This window comes from Oryx dammah, unplaced genomic scaffold (genome assembly GCF_014754425.2).
Source record: "Oryx dammah isolate SB20612 unplaced genomic scaffold, SCBI_Odam_1.1 HiC_scaffold_1, whole genome shotgun sequence".
In the NCBI taxonomy this organism is placed as follows: domain Eukaryota; kingdom Metazoa; phylum Chordata; class Mammalia; order Artiodactyla; family Bovidae; genus Oryx; species Oryx dammah.
This window is the reverse complement of record NW_024070185.1, coordinates 98,162,035-98,186,127: the sequence shown is the minus strand read 5'-3', so window position 1 is coordinate 98,186,127 and position 24,093 is coordinate 98,162,035. Positions and strand designations below refer to the sequence as shown.

General features: G+C 39.5%; 1 protein-coding gene across 1 annotated transcript in view; it reads left to right on the top strand.

Annotated features, from left to right (window-relative positions):
* Positions 1-24,093, top strand: part of SVEP1 (sushi, von Willebrand factor type A, EGF and pentraxin domain containing 1) — a 200,005-nt gene that overhangs the window by 108,937 nt on the left and 66,975 nt on the right. The window contains exons 17-25 of the mRNA XM_040239945.1: positions 1,008-1,169; positions 2,439-2,600; positions 12,919-13,080; positions 13,804-13,895; positions 14,981-15,077; positions 16,784-16,897; positions 17,733-17,846; positions 18,624-18,825; positions 22,428-22,585. Coding sequence (XP_040095879.1) covers positions 1,008-1,169; positions 2,439-2,600; positions 12,919-13,080; positions 13,804-13,895; positions 14,981-15,077; positions 16,784-16,897; positions 17,733-17,846; positions 18,624-18,825; positions 22,428-22,585 — 1,263 coding nt within the window. The remainder of the gene's footprint in view (positions 1-1,007; positions 1,170-2,438; positions 2,601-12,918; positions 13,081-13,803; positions 13,896-14,980; positions 15,078-16,783; positions 16,898-17,732; positions 17,847-18,623; positions 18,826-22,427; positions 22,586-24,093) is intronic.

Below are 24,093 nucleotides of genomic sequence, written 5' to 3'. Positions count from 1 at the left end.
CATTGCTATTCCCAGAGCTCAGCTAGGTTTTTCACACTGGAATAAACCCAGCTCATCAAAAGCACATTAATATTGTCATTCTGAGCCTCCTCTTATTTCTTTCTCAACTTGTAAGTAAAAATCCGGAATTGCATTTCTCAATGTGGTCTTCAGACTACCTGTGTCAGCATCCCCTGAAGTGCTTGTCAGATTGCAGCTTGATTCAGGTCCCAGTCCACAGGGGATACCTCCTGACCCTTTGGGGTCAGGTCCTTGGAATCTGAAATTTTAGTAAGTTGCCTGATAATTCTTTCACACATTAACACATCAGAATCACCCAAGTGATTCTTTCAGGTGTTCTCTCTGTAAGAATGCTAACTTTGATAGCAACCTCTCAGGGAATTTAATATCCCACTTTGATTTCAGAAATTCTGCAGTCCAAGTCTGCCAAAATAGTAGACCAAATCTCCAGGGAAGGAAGGTTTTGAAACTGGCCAGCTTCCACAGAGTCTTTAGGTCTGAGGATGCCTCAGACTTGCACATGGCTTCAGTGCAGTCTAAGCAGGGAGAGGGGTCAACTTAACTCATTTGTTCTAAGCTCCCCACCTTTGTCTGTTTTTATTTCTAGAAGTGATGCTATAATGTACAGTTTCATAAGGGAAACCATTCAGAAGAACAGCGAAGAAACCATTTTTAATATGTCAAAGCCCCAAATTAACTGCTTTATTTTTCTTCCATTCGCTGTGTGTTTCCAGAATGATCTGGTTTATGCTTTAACCCACACTTCAAAGCCCCCATCCTATAAGCTATAAGCTTGGTCAGTTAAGAATTTGCATTTTCTCAAAAAAAAAAAATCTGTTTGTTGGTTTAGAGGACTACATTTATGGAAAGTTTATCTTGTGAGTAAACCTCTGACAGTGAAATTTAACTCACAAACAATAGTAGCTGGAAGCATGCTTTATTAGTCTCATACCTAAGAGACAAAAGTACGTTCCATACAATATTCAGCGTTTCCTGCTTCTTTTCAGTCAACTGCCCTTTGGGAACCTACTATTCCCTGGAGCATTCTGTCTGTGAGAGTTGCTTGATGGGCTCCTATCAAGATGAAGAAGGGCAGCTTGAGTGCAAACCCTGTCCGACTGGGACTTACACCGAATATCTGCATTCAAGGAGCAGCTCGGAATGCAAAGGTAGAGGCTTAGAAGCCTGAATTTTATTTCCACTTAGGAAACCTCGCTAGCAAATAGGATGAAATACGAGCATTACCAAAAGCAATTTCATTAACTGATTTTTTTTTCTTTCAGTTATAAGCTATTACTTGAATGTTTCCCTCACTCAGAGAAGTCCATTTACCTTCCTTTTGGTACAGCCCATTGCTGTCTAAATCAAACTCCACTGTCAAGAACTGTAATCTGTTTTCATCAGTTAATTCCATGTGTTTTAGTGAATCTCATATTAACTGGTAGAAGGGACTTTCATGACTCTTAGCAAGCATTGGGCTGCTTTTTGTTTGAATAATATTTGATATGATGAGATTAACTCCATTTACTTGGAAGTGAATAACTACAGACCCGTATGCACATCTTCTTGCTACTAAATTATGCAGTCTTTCCAAAACATTGTTACTGTTATTCTCAGTGACCATTCCTAATGGAAACATTTCTCTTTCACTTTGTGGTTAAGATGCGTCTAAAAGAAGGAATTGCAGGCTTGTTCCTCCTTGCCTGTTGTTGCCAGTGCAGGTGTGGGTGCTTCATGACACATGTAAACTTGGGAGCAGTGCTGGGTGACTGCACATGCCCTGAAAACGCTGGCATCGCTGAAAGTGAGATTAATCTGGAGGAAAAGAGCAGAAGGAGAGGACAGTGCCCTGGGGAAATCTGGCCCGAGGCCCACTCTGCTACAAAACCATTGCTATGCATTTTGGAAAGTCGCTCAATTCACCTCTCTGGGCCTGATGCTAAGACTACTCTTACCTCCTCCTCTGCCAACCCTCAAATGAAATGGTGTCTGTAAGCACAAGGAGGTAAGAGGGCCAGTGCTTATTTAGGGTGAAAATGGTGCCAGCAGAGTGATGAGACGAAAGCCCAATTGTGGGTTTTGTTTCTGTCACTCAAGAGAACAGCGTACAAGCTGGGAACTTGTACAAGAGCAAGTTTCCCTGTAACAGCTGGACCTTGTCTGATGCAGATTTCTAACTTCACTGCAAAACTATTTATCGACATTTTCTATGTGTCCAACACCGTGCTAGGTCATAATAGAAGGAACTGGAAATGAGCCTATAGCTTATTAGTATACAGAAGTATGAAGAATCTAAAAGATAATGTGTCTGCTTGGAGTTCTTTGTGACCCTCATTTTATCCTAAAACAATGAAAATATGGAAAACCCTATTGTACACAGTGCTACTTTGGTACAGTTGATGTCATTATTATTAACCATATTACATTTTTCATTTTAGCTCAGTGTAAACAAGGCACCTACTCATCAAATGGGCTTGAAACATGTGAATCGTGTCCACTGGGCAGCTATCAGCCAGCATTTGGTTCCCGGGGGTGCCTCTTATGTCCAGAAAACACTTCAACTGTGAAGAGAGGAGCTGTGGACATTTCTGCTTGTGGAGGTTAAGTCTTACACACATTGCTTTTTTTTTTTTCCCCAATCCTGTGCTAGGTTCTCTGCATGGAAGAGTGGAATCTTGTTAGCAGAGCTATATGTCTGCTATATGCAAAGAATGTAAATAACTGTCTCTTCATAGAGTGTTTCCTTCTATTCAGCCAGTCAGTACTTAAGTGTAAACACCCGTAATATAAACACCATCCTGGTACTGTTAGGGACACACAAGAAGCACGTGACTTGGTCCCAGGCCTCAACACTAGTAACCATGTGACCACATGGTATGAGAGAAATACTTGTCAACCAGGAACTTAGATTTTTCATGTACAAAATGAGGTCTTGTCTTATGTTCCTTGAAACTCGAAAAATACATCCTTCGGACTGTGACCTTTGTTCCCTGCAGTTTGAAGATTTTCACGAGTGGTTATCCACTCTGGCTGCCTACGAGAATCGTTGCACATTCATATCAGGATTGTAGCCACTTACTGACTAGAGACATCTTAGTACATCTTTTGTTACCTGAACATTATTGACCAGAATGTTTCGATATTCACTTATATACCAGATCATTGGGCCACAGGAGTTAATTTCTGCAAAAAATGCCCCAGTCAGTAACATGTTAAAAATACTGAAACCCAGTCTCCACCCCCAGAGAATTCTGGTGTAAGTTTACTGGTTTTCTTCTGGAGACCCCCCTCTCCCAGTGTTGTCGTTTATGTCTGACTCTTCTGTGACCCCATGGACTGGAGCCCACCAGCCGCTTCTGTCCTTGGGATTCTCCAGGCAAGAATACTGGAGGAGGTAGCCATTTCCTTCTCCAGGGGATCTTCCCTACTGAGGGATCGAACCCATGTCTCCCTCATTGCAGGCGGATTCTTTACCACTGAGCCACGAGGGAAACCCAGAGTTGCCCCAGATTCTAAAATGCGACTAATTTTTGTTTCTCAAGTGTCACCATGGAGGGTTTGTTGAAACATGGATTCCTGGGGCCACCCCAGAGATTTTAACGCAGCCGGTCTGGTAAAGGCCTTGAGAATTTGCATTCCTAACTAGTTCTCAGGCTTGCCTGATAGCACAGTTGGTAAAGAATCCGTCTGCAATGCAGGGGACCCTGGTTCAATTCCTGGGTTGGGAAGATCCATTAGAGAAAGGAGAGGCTACCCACTCCAGTATTCTTGGGCTTCCCTTGTGGCTCAGCTGGTAAAGAATCTGCCTGCAATGTGGGAGACCTGGGTTCAGTCCCTGAGTTGGGAAGATCTCCTGGAGAAGGGAAAGGCTCCCCACTCCAGTGCTCTGGTCTGGAGAATTCCATGGACTGTACAGTCCACGGGGTCACAAAGAGTTGGTCGTTCTCACGTGATGCTGATTCTGCTTGGTCCAGGGACCCCACATTGGGAACCACTGGTTAAATAGAAATATGAAGATTACAGTTTCAATTTCAAATAGTTCTAACATCCTTACCAGGTATAGCTTTCCAGCAGTGTGCAAACTGGAAGACAGAAACAAAAGTAAAAAATGAAAACTTAGAATGACAGTGGAACTCCATCTGACAAATCAATGTCAGCCTATTGCCAGAAACTTAAAAAAAAAAAAAAAAACCTGCAGTGACGTTGCAATTCAGTGGAACTTTGCAAAAAAATAAAAATTTGTTTACCTCTGTCTGTTACACCACTGGGAACAGAACAAGCATGCCTGGCGAAAAATGACTTTTTAAAAAATTGTGTGTCCTACCCATTCTATATACCCTTATTGAAAAACCCAAGGCCTGTGGCAATCTGGACTTCCCAGGTGGCAGTAGTGGTAAAGAACCCACCCGCCAATGCAGGTAGACTTAAGAGACACCAGTTTGATCCCAGGGTGAGGAAGATCCCCTGGAGAAAAGAATGGCAACCCACTCCAGTATTCTTGCATGGAGAATCCCATGGACAGAGAAGCCTGGCAGTCTGCAGTCCATGGGGTCACACAGAGTCAGACGTGACTGAAACGACCTAGCACGTATGCATGACAATCTGAAAGTTTAAAAACATCTCTTATTGAATGAGTGATGTTTAAATAAGCCAGTCTGGTGGTTCCTGATTTCCCCAAGGTACACACACATATATACATCTGTATCCAGTTAGAGACTGAGATTCCTGGAAAATGAATACGTAGAATGTTTTGAGTGTAGATGTGGGGAGGGGGCAGGGGATGTCCAGCATTGCATTCTGGGAGTTATAGTCCCCGTAAATTAAGTGCCACCCTAAATATATGTTTCATATGCTGCATCTGTTTGAATCTCAGAACCAGAATCACAGGAGATGAAAGCCTCTTAGACATGAGGAACTGGGCAAGTAGTTTTCATCAACCTAATGCTTCACTGAAGAAATGAGAAGAAAGGTTAGCTAGGAACTACTTGAAACTCATAAACCATGTGTGTTGTGTAATACCAGCTGTGGATTTTTTTTTTTTTAATGAAAAGTCAAACAAAACCTCACATTATGGTTGAAAGAGATCTACCAAAGACTCTCTTATTTTGTCAGTATACAGTCTAACTTTGGAAGAAAGTCTACAGGAAAAATAGGTCTTCTCTCTTTCCCTTCCTCCTGCCCTCCAACTGCAAAAGCCAACTAGGATTTTTACAGTGAAATAAGTTCATATTTGACAATTTTTTCCTTGAAGTTTCCAAATAATCCTTGAGGTTTTCTAATACCAAATTGCCACAATTAAGAAATTGTAATTCCCAGAAATTCTTTAAACTTCTGGTAACTGCTCTATTTCTAATATTCCTAGCATATGTTTAACCACATTCTACTTGTCGTGAGTGGAAAATCAGTAGTAATTTGTAATGACGCTTTCCCCGGCAGTGCTGGATAAGCACCATTTTGTTTTTACTTTAAGTGTGTGTGAGTTCTAGAATAGTCCCTCATATACATTTCTGTAGTTTTTAATCAACCCCCTTTCTCCCCACCCCTTCTTTCTCTCCTTTTCCTCTTTTCTCTTTCTTTCTGTACTGCTTTATTTTTATGGGCATGTTGTACAGTTTACCTTATTTTTGCTGATGTATCACTTTTTGCATTATATAGCCTTTGAACTTAAAATATGCTAATGGAGATCATTGGAGAAATAACTCCCGAAAGAATGAAGGGATGGAGCCAAAGCAAAAACAACACCAAGCTGTGGATGGGACTGATGATAGAAGCAAGGTCCGATGCTGAAAAGAGCAGTATTGCATAGGAACCTGGAATGTCAGGTCCATGAATCAAGGCAAATTGGAAGTGGTCAAACAGGAGAGGTCAAGAACGAACGTCAACATTTTAGGAATCAGCATACTAAAATAGACTGGAATGGCTGAATTTAACTCAGATGACTGTTATATCTACTACTGTGGGGAGAATCCCTTAGAAGACATGGAGTAGCCATCATTGTCAACAAAAGAGTCCAAAATGCAGTACTTGGATGCAATCTCAAAAACGACAGAATGATCTCTGTCTGTTTCCAAGGCAAACCATTCAGTATCACAGTAATCCAAGTCTATGCCCTGACTAGTAATGCTGAAGAAGCTGAAGTTGAACGGTTCTGTGAAGACCTACAAGACCTTCTAGAACTAACACCCCAAAAAGATGTCCTTTTCATTATAGGGAACTGGAATGCAAAAGTAGGAAGTTAAGAAACACCTAGAGTAACAGGCAAATTTGGCCTTGGAGTACAGAATTACCAGGACAAAGGCTAATAGAGTTTTGCCAAGAGAACACACTGGTCATAGCAAACACCCTCTTCCAACAACACAAGAGAAGACTCTATACATGGACATCACCAAATGGCCAACACCAAAATCAGATTGATTATATTCTTTGCAGCCAAAGATGGAGAAGCTCTATACAGTCAGCAAAAACAAGACCGGGAGCTGACTGTGGCTCAGATCATAAACTCCTTATTGCCAGATTCAGACTGAAATTGAAGAAAGTGGGGAAAACCACTAGACCATTCATATATGACCTAAATCAAATCCTTACGACTATACAGTGGAAGTGAGAAATACATTTAAGGGACTAGATTTGATAGACAGGGTGCCTGATGAACTATGGACGGAGGTTCGTGACATTGTACAGGAGACAGCAATCAAGATCATCCCCAAGAAAAAGAAATGCAAAAAAGCAAAATGGCTGTCTGAGGAGGCCTTACAAATAGCTATGAAAAGAAGGGATGCAAAAAGCAAAGGAGAAAAGGAAAAATATACCCATTTGAATGCAGAGTTCCAAAGAACAGCAAGGAAAGATAAGAAAGCCTTCCTTAGCGATCAATGCAGAGAAATAAAGGAAAACAATAGAATGGAAAAGCCTAGAGATCCCGTCAAGAAAATTAGAGATACTAAGTGAACATTTCATGCAAAGATGGGCTCAATAAAGGACAGAAATGGTGTGGACCTAACAGAAGCAGAAGGTATTAAGAAGAGGTGACAAGAATACACAGAAGAACTGCACAAAAAAGATTTTCATGACCCAGATAATCATGATGGTGTGATCACTCACACTCACCTAGAGCCAGACATCCTGGAATATGAAGTCAAGTGGGCCTTAGGAAGCATCACTATGAACAAAGCTAGTGGAGGTGATGGAATTCCACTTGAGCTATTTCAAATCCTGAAAGATGATGCTGTGAAAGTGCTGCACTCAAATGTCAAAATGTCAGAAAATTTGGAAAACTCAGCAGTGACCACAGGACTGGAAAAGGTCAGTTTTCATTCCAATCCCAAAGAAAGGCAATGCCAAAGAATGCTCAAATTACTGCATAGTTGCACTCATCTCACATGCCAGTAAAGTAATGCTCAAAATTCTCCAAGCCAGGCTTCAGCAATACATGAACCGTGAACTTCCAGATGTACAAGCTGGTTTTAGAAAAGGCAGAGGAACCAGAGATAAAATTGCAAACATCTGCTGGATCATGGAAAAAGCAAGAGAGTTCCAGAAAAACATCTATTTCTGCTTTATTGACTATGCCAAAGCCTTTGACTGTGTGGATCACAATAAACTGTGGAAAATCTTTCAAGAAATGGGAATACCAGACCACCTGACCTGCCTCTTGAGAAATCTGTATGCAGGTCAGGAAGCAACAGTTAGAACTGGACATGGAACAACAGACTGGCTCCAAATAGGAAAAGGAGTACATCAAGGCTGTATACTGTCACCCTGCTTATTTAACTTCTATGCAGAGTACATCATGAGAAACCCTGGACTGGAAGAAACACAAGCTGGAATCAAGATTGCCAGGAGAAATATCAGTAACCTCAGATATGCAGATGACACTACCCTTATGGCAGAAAGTGAAGAAGATCTAAAAGGCCTCTTGATGAAAGTGAAAGAGGAGAGTGAAAGTGTTGGCTTAAAGCTCAACATTCAGAAAATTAAGATCATGGCATCCGGTCCCATCACTTCATGGCAAATAGATGGGGAAACAGGGGAAACAGTGGAAACAGTGGCTGACTTTATTTTTTGGGGCTCCAAAATCACTGCAGATGGTGATTGCAGCCATGAAATTAAAAAATGCTTGCTCCATGGAAGGAAAGTTATGACCAACCTAGACAGCATATTAAAAAGCAGAGACATTACTTTGTCAACAAAGGTCCTTCTAGTCAAGGCTGTGATTTTTCCAGCAGTCATGTACAGATGGAAGAGTTGTACCATAAAGAAGGTTGAGTGCCAAAGAATTAATGCTTTCAAACTCTGGGGCTGGAACAGACTATTGAGAGTCCCTTGGACTACAAGGAAATCCAGTCAGTCCATCCTAAAGGAGATCAGTCCTGGGTGTTCATTGGAAGGACAGATGTTGAAGCTGAAACTCCAGTACTTTAGCCATCTGATGCGAAGAGCTGACTCATTTGAAAAGACCCTGATGCTAGAAAGATTGAGGGCAGGAGGAGAAGGGGACAACAGAGGATGAGATGGTTGGATGGCATCACCAACTCAATGGAGATGGGTTTGGGTGGACTCCAGGAGTTGCTGATGGACAGGGAGGCCTTGCGTGCTGCAGTTTGAGGTTGCAAACAGATGGACACGTCTAAGCAACTGAACTGCACTTAAAATATCATTAATAAATATAGCAGTTATATTTAAGTATATTACTGTCGGGCTTCCTAAGTACCTCAGTGGTCAAGAATCTGCCTGCGATGCAGGAGACCTGGCTTCAATCCCTGGGTCAGGAAGATCCCCTGGAGGATGAAATGGCAACCTACTCCAGTATTCTTGCCTGGAAGAATCCCATAGCCAGAGAAGCCTAGGAGACTACAGCCCATGTGGTTACAAAGAGAGTCAGACACGACTTAGCTACTAAAAAAGAATTAATATAACTATGTTAGTATAATGTAATATTCTTTATATATTTCATCTATTATCATGTATTAGGATATTAAACAGTCTTGAGTCCTTGGTTAACAGTCTTGAGTCTTGGTTACAAGAGTCTGAAGTTTTTTAGTTTTTTAAAAATGATTTTTGCCAAAATAATATGTCCCACAAATGGCTTTTGGTTGATGGTGGTGTTTACATATGGTGCCAATAGAAGGAAAGATTATTTGTGGAACAAGATAACAACACTTGACCATTTAGGATGAAGTTAAAAGGCTCAGAATGAGAGCCTTTGACTTCTGGCTTTGTCATCAGAAACCAGTGTCTCCAAGACTGTATTTTTTCCCTTTATACCATCAGGGGACAGGCCTGTGGGGTTACATTTTTCCCTGTTCATTTTAATGCTCTATTTTCAATTCTATTTTTATATCACTTTTGGCATATTTAAATATTTTTTCTCCTTCTTTACAATAAAAGAGGTGAGAAAGATTTTGTTTCATTTTTCTTGACTTAGAAATCATAGTTTCTTTGTCCAAGATTCAAATCAAAAGCTTTCTGCCCTCTTTCCTTGTGGTGTTAATCCACTGGGAACTGTTATGTATGTCATGTCTGTGTATTTAATACTGTAGTAGATGGTGCTATTGTTATGTGTATATGTATGTTACACATTCATATGTTGTATGAGTGCGTGTTAAGTCACTTCAGTCGTGTCTGACTCTTTGCAACTCTTTGCACCGCAGCCTGCCTGGTTCCTCTGTCCATGGGATTCTCCAGGCAAGAATACTGGAGTGGGCGGCCACATCCTCCTCCAGGCGATCTTCCCAACCCAGGGACTGAACCCACACCTCTTACATCTCCTGCACTGGCAGGCGGGTTCTTTACCACTAGCACCACATGTGTGCATGTGTAGGTACTAACTACATATATAAATCATATATTAAATGCTGATTACCCACTCTTGGAAAGTACATTTGTGATGACAACTGTTTGCCCTTGGAATGTAATTTAAACTAATTTCCACCTGAAAGTTTATTTTGCACTTTCTGGATCAAAAAGCAAAGAATAGGCATCACAGGGCTATGTTTGCTGTTTTGAGATGACAACTGGCTTATTGATTCTTTTATCTTAAGATTTTATTATTATTGTGTCTTAGTATAATTGTTGACTATTGTAGTATAATTATGTACTACAGCTGGAGAAGGCAATGGCACCCCTCTCTAGTACTCTTGCCTGAAAAATCCCGTGGATGGAGGAGCCTGGTGGGCTGCAGTCCATGGGGTCGCTAAGAGTCGGACACAACTGAGCGACTTCCCTTTCACTTTTCACTTTCATGCACTGGAGAAGGAAATGGCAACCCACTCCAGTGTTCTTGCCTGGAGAATCCCAGGGACGGGGGAGCCTGGTGGGCTGCCATCTCTGGGGTCGCACAGAGTCGGACACGACTGAAGCAACTTAGCAGCAGCAGCAGCAGCATGTACTACGGCTGACAGTATAATTCTGTCAGGTTTTAGGGCACAGTCTTTTTTTAAGAGTGAGGTCGTACTAAAAAAATTATATGAAAAAAGTAGTTTAATTCACTACAGTATCTTGAGTTTTACAGGTGGCATTTATATTTCTAGCATATGACACACATTCATAGATGTCTTTTCAAACAGAAAATTTATACTTTTATCAGTGGAACATTTATGCTTTCAGTTAACTATTAATAATTAGCTTTTTGGAAAGTATTAATACCTCTTCTAAATAGGCAATCATTTTTGGAAATTTGAGAATCAGGAAACCTATTATAAATCCTGTAATTTTAGTTACCTCTCCCACTCTAGTACTCTTGCCTGGAAAATCCCATGGACGGAGGAACCTGGTGAGCTGCCGTCCAAGGGGTCGCTAAGAGTCAGACATGACCGAGTGACTTCACTTTCACTTTTCACTGTCATGCATTGGAGAAGGAAATTGCAACCCACTCCAATGTTCTTGCCTGAAGAATCCCAGGGACGGGAGCCTGGTGGGCTGCCATCTATGGGGTTGCACAGAGTCAGACGCGACTGAAGCGCCTTAGCAGCAGCAGCAGCAGCAGCAGCAGTAACAGTAGATTATTTTATTCTTGGTGAAACTAAGATACTTAGAGCTTAAAACTTTTCTTGAATGTGGGAAATGTAGCCACCAGAATTTTTTTTTCTAAATATGCATTAATACCTATGTTATCTTCTGCCATCTATTGATTCAACTCCTGAGTTTTGTCAGTTGGGTACATAAAAGAGATCTTTTACAAAAGATTTGGCTGGCTGGCTGTGCTTAAAAAATTTGATCTAAGCATCTTGAGATTATGACAGACGTGTTGTCCTTTATTTAATGTCTATTGTCCTACTGATGAAGGGATGCCACCACTTGGAGTATCCTGCTTCCTTGAGCCTCAAGTGTATCTCTAAATCTTTCAACCTCTTTGGTAATTGTTTCTGCTAAACTAATTTTTATTATCAAGAATCCAAGACCTAAAGGGAAAGTATGGTGATACACTGAGTAGCTGTTTCCCTGTGTTCTATCTTCCGTGCCTAATTTTATACAGTTAGCTCTTAATAGTTATAGTAGTTTTCTCAGCTTGTAATGACTTTCGGGCCCACCCAAATGACTCCAGTTCACACACTCCACCTGAATTTGTCTTTGGATCATTGTCTAAAACCCCAACCCACAGATTTAGTCATGGATAATCTACCTCACTGCCCCTCTGCCAAATGTAACCAGAAGTTATTGAAGGAAATCCATGTTATGTTTGGAGCTCTTTTCTTTTTAATTTTACTTATTTATCTAATTATTTTTTGGCTGTGCTGGGTCTTTGTTGCTTCTCTGGGCTTTTCTCTAGTTGCGGCGAGCGGGGACTGTTCTCTAGTTGTGACGCTTGGGCTTCCCATTGCGGTGTCTTGTCTCGTTGCAGAGCACAGGCTCTGGGGTGCGTGCGCTTCAGTAGTCGTGGCTCCTGGGCTCTAGAGCACTGTCTTAATAGATGTGGTGCATGGGCTTAGTTGCTGTGCCGCTTGTGGAATAGTCCCAAACCAGGGATCAATCTCCTGTCTTCTACATTGCTGGGCAGATTCTTTACCACTGAGCCACCAGGGAAGCCCGGAGCTCTTTTCTCATATTCCACCAAATATTGGCAAGAGAATTTCAGACTTGGTTAAATGACAGTATTCAACTACATGTAATATCTGAAAAGTATTTTAAACACAAAATAACATTAACAGGTTTTAAAATAAAAGACCCCCCCAATACATAATAGCAACTATACAGGAGCAATAACCATTTCAGATAAAAATAGAACTTCATGTATCATGAAAATGCAAATTAACAAAGCAGTTCCATTTTTACTTTCAAATAGAAAAAAGGTATGTTGATGAGCATGCAATGAGAAAGGTGATTTCATACACTGCTGATGGGGCTGTAAATTACATTTTTTAAATGATTTAGGCATGATATATTTATGGCTTTAGATTTTCATATCTTTAGCTTTAACAAAAGGCAAGTGTAATCCCAAGGAAATAATCAGAGTTATATAAAAAAATTTATATAAAAAATTTCATGTCAGCATTGTTTATAATATTAGAAACTATTAGAAACAAACAGAACTAGTAGAAATAACTAATTGTTCAGTAGTAGAGGAAATACGAGAACAATTATGGTCTGCCAGTGAGATGTAATATATTTCATTTATTAAACCTGTTCTTTAATGATTTGGGGAATGGTTTAGTTGTGATACAAAGTGAAAAAATCACAGTACAATATTATATGACCAATTCTGATTTTTATTAAGTTAATGTGTGTTGTTAAAGATGGGAAGGAAGCAACAAAGTATTTACTTAAGTGGTCTGAGTATTACTTAATGATCTGGGTATTAAATACATGCAAGAGAAAATATCAGCAATGTGATAGCTTTCTTACAACCAAAGGTTAATGCACTTCTTTTAGAAGTAGGGTATATTGCTTTATAAGCACAAATGATATTTCTTTCTTTTGCAGTGCCTTGTCCAGTGGGAGAATTCTCTCGTTCTGGCTTAATGCCCTGTTATCCATGTCCTCAAGACTACTACCAACCCAATCCAGGGAAGTCCTTCTGTTTATCGTGTCCCTTTTATGGAACTACAACCATCACGGGTGCCAGATCCATCACAGATTGTTCCAGTAAGATGATACTACTTCATTTCTCACGTTATCCTGTATAGGAGAGTTTTATCTCCGCAGTAACTTTAATTGCGACTGTTACTATGTTCAGTGCCTTTGGATGTCCGGATGTAAGCTGTCCTTTTGAAGGGGTTTTTGATGACAATGACTCAAATTCTTCACTCTGGGAATGGTGAACTTCATAACCTCCAAATTTCTAAGAGTCTAGAATTTAATGACATGTCCCACCTGTCTCTTATGTTCTGTCTTTTTATATAACTAAAGGAAAATATACGTGGCTTTACAGACTCTGAGAAGCAAAATCTTGACTGTGGCATTTGAATAGAGTCTATTCGTAGAGAACAAACTGTGGTTGCCCAGGGGGAGGGGAGGAGGTAGAGGGGGGAATGGAGTGGGAAGTTGGGAGTAGAAGAGATTAGCTAATATATATAGAATGGATAAACAGCAAGGTCCTATTGTATGGCACATGGGACTGTATATTCAGAATCCTATGATAAACCATAATGGAAAAGAATAAAAAACAAATCTATAAAAAATATGTTAAGTTACATATATATTTACTTATATACTGAACCACTTTGCTTCCCAGCAAAAATTAGCGCAACATTGTAAGACAGCTATACTTCAATTAAAAAAGAAAAAGGAAAAAATAGAAAGCACTTAATTGGCAATATCTACTACACCAAATACATGTCTCAGATATTTTCCCTTTAATTTTATTAGGCTTTAGTTCAACTTTCTCAGCAGCAGAGGAAAGTACAGTGCTTCTTTCTTCTCCTGGACATGTCAAAAAGAAGTATGAAGTCAGCAGTCAGGCAAGTCTACTTTGTATTTGTAAAATTTTCTCTAATGGAGTGCTTGGAAAACAATTTCTGATTATACATGTCACACAGAGAAAAACTACCAGACTTGAAATTTCAACTAATCAAGGCTCATGAATATTATCAATGAATAATTGCATTTGCTTATGACTTATAATAGGAACTTTCCAAGAATGCACCATTAGAAGTGCTAAGTACCAGAAACTGGAATTTTCCCCTGCGATGTCTGGTGTAGAGATTTGTGGATGTGGAGAGTCTTTTGATTTGCTAATAATTAACATGTACCGTGAGCATAACCCATCATTTGAGTAAGCACGTTGGGATTAGCCAAGGGCCTTTTCTGATTAGCAGGACAAGTTACTCAACTTCCATGAAAGATATTTAAATTTTTTGCCAGTGGAAATGGCAGGGGGGAATCATTTATTGGAGAAAAGTTGTGACTTTTTTAAAAATTAAGAAACATAACTCATAATTGTTCTCCATTTATTTTTTAAAGACTAGTTAAGACCAATTATTTTGAGTGATTCAGCCATTAATCTGAATGCACCTTGCCCAATGTCATAATAAATTCCTAGGCTTTAAGTATTTTTAAGGAGGATAATGAAGTTATAGTTCTTATTTTAACTTCCTGCTTCCGAACAGTCTCACTTGTAAGGGCTTCATAAGTGAAGCTTTGAAACTGAGCCTAATGGACATAGAACCTCTAAAGACATGACTATCACCTCTGGAGACATATTAGAATCCACTGGCTAACTTATAATGATGTGCAGGTATAACTTCCAGAGATTCCTGATTTAGCTGGTCTGGGTGGGGACCTGTCCTTAGTAAACTTTTTAAATGCCTTAAATGAAGTCTAACATGCAACCAGCATTGAGTGACACTGCCTGGGTTTAGCAGAGCATCACTCAAGAATAATATATAGCATTTGTGCCCATATATGGCAGGTACCAATGTTATGCAGGTAGCAGTCCTGCTGGACTCACTTGGAAATAGGAACCAACTAATGCTGTAAATCCTCTCATTCCCTACTCAGAATTGCTTTGAAATGAACTTGTCTCTGATAAAGTTTCTTTTCACAGGTTTTCCATGAATGTTTCTTAAACCCCTGCCATAATGGTGGAACCTGCCAGCAACTGGGCCGTGGTTATGTGTGTCTCTGTCTGCCTGGATATACAGGTAACAGAGAGAAATGCAAATTTTCATGTATCTGTCATACTGCATCCTTGAAGTTTCAAACTTTGAAACTTTAAAAATAAATGCCACAAGATACATTAGACTGGGGACTTCCCTGGCAATCTAGTGATTAAGATTTCACCTTCAAAAATGCAGGGGGTACGGGTTTGATCCCTGGTCAGAGAGCTAAAGATCTCACATAACTTGTAGCCAAAAAACCAAAACACAGAACAGAAGCACTGTTACAACAAATTTAATAAAGACTTTAAAAATGGTCTGCTTAAAAAAAAACTTAAGATAATGATGCACAAAAATTTGGTTGAACAAGACAAACCAATATGTGAAAAAACTATTCAGATCATACAAATGACAATTTTCTTTGCATATTTTGGAGGAAGAATAAAGAATCATCTTCTCTGTGAAAAAATCACATCATAACTTATAATTTAAATTTGAATACGGTTCCAGAGGTCATGTCCAAGGTTGCATTCTAACACAAATTAAATGCATGACACTCAACCTAGAACAGATTGTCTAGCATAAACATTTTTAAACAAACTCCAGTTTCTCTCATTTGTTTCACACGAATGGAAGTGCTGATGGCCATGATGTGTTGTTTATTTCTATCTTTCTGCAAGCTGTGCTTAGGAAAACAGTATGGCTTTGAACTTGATTATGGAGGAATTATGTAAGAATTGTGTTTTCTTGTGGCTTGGTTCAAATTCCAGTTCAGTACAGAAAGATAATGTTTTTTTAAGGAGAAATGAACTATATATTAAATGTTGCAGTTCATTTAAAATAATTTCCTGTTTTCTTCTAGAAATGCAGTTTTTCCTTTTTGAGTTTTGTGTCACCAACATGAAGTATTTTCATGAGAAAAGTGGTATTTAGATAAAAGAATTCACCACAAGAGAGAAGTTGGAAGACAAAATACAGAATATTGTCATTCCACTTATTTCAGCATGTGCACACATGTATGTGTGTGTATGTTTCAATTTTTATAAGAATTTTTGTCTCAACATTTCATAAGAAATAATGATCTTGTCCTAGAATTTTATAAATGATAAGTGGTTGAGAAAAGCATAGTATTGGACAGAGCTCAAATTTTGATGCTCATTAGAATCATCTGGAGGATTTCCTAAAACACAGACTGTGGCATTTCTGTCACATTCCCAGGGGATTACAGATGCTATAGGTCCAGAGACCATTCTTTGAGACCTCCTCGTGTAGAAGAACATGGATTTCAGCAGAATTAGTCCATAGAAAGACTGTGTGTACCCTATGAGAAGATAAACCCTATTCTAGGACACCTGGCATATGAGTTGAGCTCTGGCAGGATTTAGCACCACCCCCATTCCTCAGCCAAGTGGCCTTGGTAACAAGTACATGTGACTTTTTACTTTTCACTTTGGAATCAAACTAGTTCCTGGCTCCATTTTATGCTTCCAGATTTCCTTCTTTCCCCTCTACTTCTGACTTGGGATCTTTTGCTGTCTTTTATGTATCCTTGTAAGGATAGCTTAAGTCTATTTAGAAAGAGGTAATACCTTCATGAAATGACTTAATTAGATGGTAATTCCTAACATATTGCCTTTTTCCTCATCACTGCCACTCCCTATAGATTCAAGTTATTGGGATAATTACCTGTAAAGGACGGTTCTGTTTCTGTTCATCCTCTCTTTGCTTGACCTTCAGTGTTTGCATTTTAGGCTTAAAATGTGAGATAGACATTGATGAATGCAGCTCACTGCCCTGCCACAACAATGGAATTTGTAAAGACCAAGTTGGAGAATTCATTTGTGAATGCCCATCTGGTTACACAGGTAAGGAAAGAGTGTCTCATTCTTACAGTATAAACCTTTGAAACCTTAAAATAATGAGTTACCATCTCACACCTGTTAGAATGGCTGTCATCAAAAGGTAAGAGATAACAGTGCTAGTGAGGACGTGGAGAAAAGAGGACCATTGTGCACTCTTGGTGGGAATGTAAATTGCTTCAGCCATGGTGGAAAACAGCATGGAGGTTCCTCAAAAGATTGGAAATAGAATTACCATACAATCCAACAATCCCTCTTCTGGGTATCCATTCAAAGAAGCGAAATCACTATCTCAAAGAGATATCTGTACTTCCATGTTCATTGCAGCGTTTTTCACAATAGCCAATCACCAAGATATGGAAACAAGTATATATCAAGAGATGAATGGATAAAGAAAATGTGAGGTAGGTAGGTAGGTAGATATCCTTCAATGCTATGTCGCTTCAGTTGTGTCTGACTCTCTGTGACCCTGTAGACTGTAGCCCACCCGGCTTCTCTGTCCATGGGATTCTGCAGACAAGAATTTTGGACTGGCTTTCCATGCCCTTCTCCAGGGGATCTTCCTAGAGGGAAGGGATCGAACCCACACCTCATTATGTCTTCTGCATTGGCAGACAGCTTCTTTACCACTAGCGCCAGCTGGGAAGCCCTATGTATAACATGTACTGGGATATTATTCAGCAAATAATTGTATTTGGCAAAGAGTGTATTTTTTTCCACAAACATATTAGCCTTGATTTCCAATTTCTCTGCTCTTAACACCTGAACAACTTGCTTGAAACTATTAGTCTTAAATTCCTTTCAGTTTTCTCAAGCACAAATATTCTGTGATTCTTTACAGGTCAGCTGTGTGAAGAAAATGTAAATGAGTGCAGCTCCAGTCCTTGTTTAAATAAAGGAACGTGCGTTGATGGCCTGGCTGGTTATCACTGCACGTGTGTGAAAGGATACATGGGTAAGATGTTTCCATTCTTCCTAGTTGTCTTAAAGAGTTCTGTAAAGCCTCACAAATCATGATATTTACTGTTATATAAGTGACATTATATAAGTTAATGTTAATTTTATGATTTTATAACTGCACCATGTTTTTATAAGTGAAAGTCCTTATTTTTGAGGAAATTCACACTGAAGTATTTAGAGGTAAGACAGCATCAGGTCTAAAATTGACTAAAGCAATTCAGAAAAAGTAATACGTTCTTGTACATGTCTGTGTATATATGTATATGTAGAGACAGAAAAAGAAGACTTGAGTTTATATGCTAAGACAAACACTCAAGAGGTAACTGGAGATGACAAAATATTATTATAAGTGAATGCTAAATAATAGAATATGTGTGTGTGTATGTATATAACACACACATATATAACTGGTAAAGAATAAGTCCAACACAGAAAATGATCAGTGACAGAAAGAGGCAAGATCAAAGATACAGATGAACATTTTGAACTATATATGCTAGTTTCATTTTTGTTTAAACATTATCTCAGGCATCCATTGCTAATGTTAGTTCCAAAAAAAGGTAAGATTAAAAGAGCAGATTATCAAAAATACAGTCCTAAAATGCTTTAGAAAAGTCAGAGCTTATTTAAGGATAGGTCCCAAAGCTGTTTGTTCACCCAGTGGCTCCACAGCCTCCATTTCATCCTTTCGAAGCAGCATCCTCCAAGGAGTCCTCACCTTGATTCCAGTTTTCCAAAGGGGTTAACCTCTCTCATCCTCATCCATCCCCAGGCCTACACTGTGAAACAGAAGTCAATGAATGCCAGTCAAGCCCATGTTTAAATAATGCAGTCTGTGAAGATCAGCTTGGGGGGTTCTTGTGCAAATGCCCACCTGGATTTTTGGGCACCCGGTGTGACATAAACATGGATGAGTGTCTCAGCCAACCATGCAAAAATGGAGCTACCTGCAAGGATGGTGCCAGTAGCTTCAGGTAATAGACTAAGCCTGGCTCTTTTTGCTGTTTTTATTATCTTAACTGTTCAGTCATTCTGCCATCTTTACAGAGTATTACTTTGAATTCCAGGCCAGCCCTTCCCAAATCCTAGCCCAAGGATAAGCTATGGTAGAATCTGACTACCACCTGATGTTCTGATTTCCTACCTCTTGGGTAAAGTCTATAATTTTGTAATAGACAATCTGTATGTTTTAAGTTCCCCTGTGTTTCTGAAGCAGAGCTGGACTTTGAAACCACTATTCTATACTTGGGAAGTCATAAAGATAAAAGGAAGGACATTTATTCAAAAGCAAATGCAGAATCACTACTCAAAACCTAGTTTTAAATGTTTTATATTTTAGCTGGCATTTTCCCACCAGCTAAAATCAGAAGGAATAGTGCAGTTCTACTGTCACAGAGCCATTCAATGACCATGATTTTCAAACTTTTTTTTTAAGTTTAGTGTCCCTTGTTTCCAGGGAAATCAGAGTGTAAACAAATAAAAAAATTTAAGCTTTTGTGGTTGAAAATAGTGGTGTTTTGGGGGAGAAAGACTGGCTTCCTGAGGCAGGTCTTAGGGTACCAGTAGAAAGCAGTTTGAAAACCAACACTTTTTTAAAATCACTATCAAGTCGTCTCTGTTCCATTCAGTTCCCCTTGCAGGATCTGTGGCTTCTGCAGTACAAAAAGACAGACTGGCGTTTCTTGCAGAATGTTAGGGAACTTTACTGTCCTCAGTAAGCAACTGGTTCTGCAAGTTTTCAAAAGTTAAAAGCTTAAAAAAAAAATTCTACCTCAGTTGCAACATCTCCCAGCCCCCTTCCATTACCATCCCCCAAGAGAGCTAGGACAATATCTGGAAGAAATAGGGAGCCAGTTTTGCCAGTGAGACTTTCACTCTCAATGTGAAAATGAAGATCTGTGTAGCATCAACTTTTCATAGGTTTTTTTTTTGTATCTTCAGGCATATAGCACCTAACCATAGGCAATGAGACATTTCCAGATGAACAGCAAGAGTTCCAAAGTCTCCCCAGGGTCCAAAACAATTGATAAATACCAAATTTGTCTAAATCCTAACTAGAGGAAAGGTAAAGAAGGCAAACTCTCCACTTCAAAAGGAATGCTAGTTGCCGCCGAAGTGAATCTGTTTCACAAAGATACTGAACTACTATAATGATATCAAACATGGACAGATATACATCAGAAATTAAAACAACATTGTAAATCAACTACAATAAAATTTTAAAAAACAAGTATTTTTAAAGTATTTCCAAAAAAAAGCATGGACAGATAAAGATGAGTGAAATTCAGCCAAAGTAGGTTTACCGTCAAATACACAGAACTCTATAAAGATGCCCACCAATTCCAACTGAGATTTTCTTTTAAACCTCCAAATACCATTTATTTATATTATTACCAATATTAAAGAGGTCCCCATATAAACATACTAGTAGTAATATTAACTACATTTATTGGGCAGATCCTTTTTAATTAAAGATATTTCAGATATACTGAAAATTACAGTTCAGTTCAGTACAGTTCAGTCGCTCAGTCGTGTCCAACTCTTTGCGACCCCATGAATCACGGCACACCAGGCCTCCCTGTCCATCACCAACTCCCGGAGTTCACACAGACTCACGTCCATCGAGTCAGTGATGCCATTAAATTACAAAGAATAATAAAAGTCATACACTCACCACAGTAGTGATCAATCCTTAGCCTTTTGCTATATTTGGTTCATATCTTTCATGTAAAAAAAAATAAACTCTGAAGATAGATTTGGAGTCCCTCCAATAAGCGTGCACACACACACATTGCTCTTCTTCCCTAATAGTAACCACTGTCTTGAAGTCGGTTTATAACTTTCTCATTCAGACTTTGCTTTACTACGTATATGACTTCATAAGCAATAAATATTATAGTTTTACATGTTACATAAGTAGTATCGTACTATATATATAATCCGTTTGTATTTTGTTTTTCCTTTTGATACTGTATTATCAAGGTTGGTAATTTGCCTCTAGTTTGCTCATTTCAACTGCCAGTTAGTATTCTATTGGATAATTATACCACAGTTTATTTTCCCAGTCACTTCTCCATGAACATGCAGAATGATGCTGTTGTGAACATTCATTATATTTGTCCTTGAACACCTGGCAGTCATCTCCTAGAATTCATACTAGAAGTGGACATACAGGGCTCTGGAAATGCAAACCCTCCACTTTCTTTGACACTGCCACATGGTTCATGACACTCTTGTTAGTATTTGACATCATTGGATGTATTTTCCATTTGGAGGAGTTTAAATGGCTTCTTGAATTCCCCAGAGACTGTATGGCATCCTGACTGAGATCAAAGTCCTTCACCACCACTTAGTATCAAGAGGACTTGGGCAAATTAACCTCTCTGAGCCATGATTTACTCATCGTAACTGGGAATAATAATATTCTTCATCATTATAAGGATTGAATTAATGTATGTGAGGATTTCCAGGTGGTGGTAGTGGTAAAGACCTCACCTGCCAATGCAGGAAGACTGTAAGAGACACGAGTTCAGTCCCTGGGTCAGGAAGATCCCTTGGAGGAGGGCATGGCAACCCACTTCGGTATTCTTGCCTGGAGAATCCCATGGGCAGAGGAGTCTGGCAGGCTACCGTCCATGGGGTCACAAAGAGTCAAACAAGCTAAAGCAACTTGGCATGGCATGTGTTAGTGTTTAGAAGAGCATGTGAACTTTTTATATTTTTCCTAGCACTTCATGGTGAGAGAAAATGGCAGTGTGTGAATAATACTTCACCTTGACCAGAACTAATTTCTACTCTATTTTTACCACTGCAACATTTCAAGTATATGTTGTTTTCAGTTCAGTTCAGTCGCTCAGTTGTGTCCAACTCTTTGCGACTCCATGAATCACAGCACGCCAGGCCTCCCTGTCCATCACCAACTCCCGGAGTTCACTCAGACTCACGTCCATCGAGTTGGTGATGCCATCCAGCTATCTCATCCTCTGTCGTCCCCTTCTCCTCCTGCCCCCAATCCCTCCCAGCATCAGAGTCTTTTTCCAATGAGTCAACTCTTCACATGAGGTGGCCAAAGTACTGGAGCTTCAGCTTTAGCATCATTCCTTCCAAAGAAATCCCAGGGCTGTTCTCCTTCACAATGGACTGGTTGGATCTCCTTGCAGTCCAAGGGACTCTCAAGAGTCTTCTCTAACACCACAGTTCAAAAGCATTTAAATAGGTTTATTTGAATAAACTTTAAAAAGTAATAGTTAAAGCACCGTTTTAATGTGGAAAATGTGTTTCAGCATTTCAGGATTTTAAAAAAATTCAGTTAAACTGAAAAAAAGCAAAAACAAAAACAATTCACCCATTTTTCCCACCCCATGCCTCTGGCAACCACCAGTCTGTTTTGTACACTGTGGATGGGAGTGGGTGGGTGTGTATACACATATGTATATTTAGATTCCACATACGAGAGAGCTCATATGAGCACCAAACTTTCCGGAGTCTTTCTAGACAGTGCTGCCGTTAATGGGAGACCGCTTCTGACGCCTTTCTGCAACTCTTCTAATTGTTAAAACCTTTTGTATCCTTTCAGGTGCCATTGTGCAGCAGGCTTCACAGGGACACACTGTGAGCTGAACATCAACGAATGTCAGTCTAACCCCTGTAAAAATCAGGCCACCTGTGTGGATGAATTAAACTCCTACAGCTGTAAATGTCAGCCAGGATTTTCAGGCAGCAGGTGTGAAACAGGTATATGTGAGCTTCATGTTGTTAACGATACCAAGTACAGTGGTAACAACATCAATTTTTACCTGCACTCAGCACAATCTATATACCAAAAACTATGTGAAGCATTTTGTACTTATTTAATCTTCGCAGCCATCCTGTAAACTGGGTCATGTTATCTCCAGTAGCACAGAGGAGGAGGTTGAACATAGAGATGTAAGGGTGAAATGGAGAAAATCGAATTTAGCAGAACTCTTCACATTCTGCGTGTTTAGAAAGGACACTCGGATAAGCCACTTGATTTAGAAGGTCAGAGTCCATGGATATGTTTGAGAATTAATGCTAAACTGCTTTCTCAGAGCATAGGAGTCTTCTAGCTATAGGACTTTTGTTCCATTGACTGGGATATGCGGGATTGGGGCTCCTGAAATGGGGAAGAACCAGGGCCCTGGGCAGGAATGGAGTGTTGCTGTCTCAGTGGACCCCCCACCCTCCTTCTCTCCTACAGTGTCAGTTACTCCACTCTCTTGAGTTATTCCCATCAGCCCACAGGTGCTTAGGCTCTCATCTTGAATGATTCCCCTGTTTCAAAGCTTCCTTTCACTGCTGAGTGCTTTTCCTGTCTTGGATAGTCACTGTTGGTTTTATTTAAAACAATTTGTTGAACAAAAAGGAAACAGACTCACAGATACAGAGAACAAACTAGTGGGTACTAGTGGAAGGGGGAAGATGGGAGGGCAAGATGGTTATAGAGATAGAAGAGGGACAAATTACTACGAATAAAATGCATAGGCTACAGGGATAAGCATAGGAAAGACAGCTAGTATGTTATAATAGCTATAAATGGAACGTAACCTTTAAAGTTGTGAGTCACTGTGTTGTACACCTGAAACTTATTTAATATTGTAAATCAGTTATATCTCAATAAAAATAATAATAATAAAAGACATACAAAATACTAAAGAAGTAATATGCTCTTTATTTCATAAGCAATACGTATTTAATTTTGAAATTGCTTCTCAGATTATCATATTTACTGAAATGAGCTTCTTTGATGATAGTATAGCGTACTTGCTACTACCTTAGACAATTGAAAAATGCTTCACAAGTGCCATGATATTTTCTTTTTATTAAAGTGTAATTGATTTACAATGTTTTGTTAGTTTCTGGTATATACAGAGTGGTTCAGTTATATATGTTTATATACACATGTATATATATTCTTTTTCATATTCTTTTCCCTATACTATATTGCAAGATACTGAATACAGCACCCTGTGCTAAACTTGTTCATTTTATGTACAGTTCAGTTCAGTTCAGTAGCTCAGTTGTGTCCAGCTCTTTGCTACCCCATGAATCGCAGCACACCAGGCCTCCCTGTCCATCACCAACTCCCGGAGTTCACTCAGACTCACGTCCATCGAGTCAGTGATGCCATCCAGCCATCTCATCCTCGGTTGTCCCCTTCTCCTCCTGCCCCCAATCCCTCCCAGCATCAGAGTCTTTTCCAATGAGTCAACTCTTTGCATGAG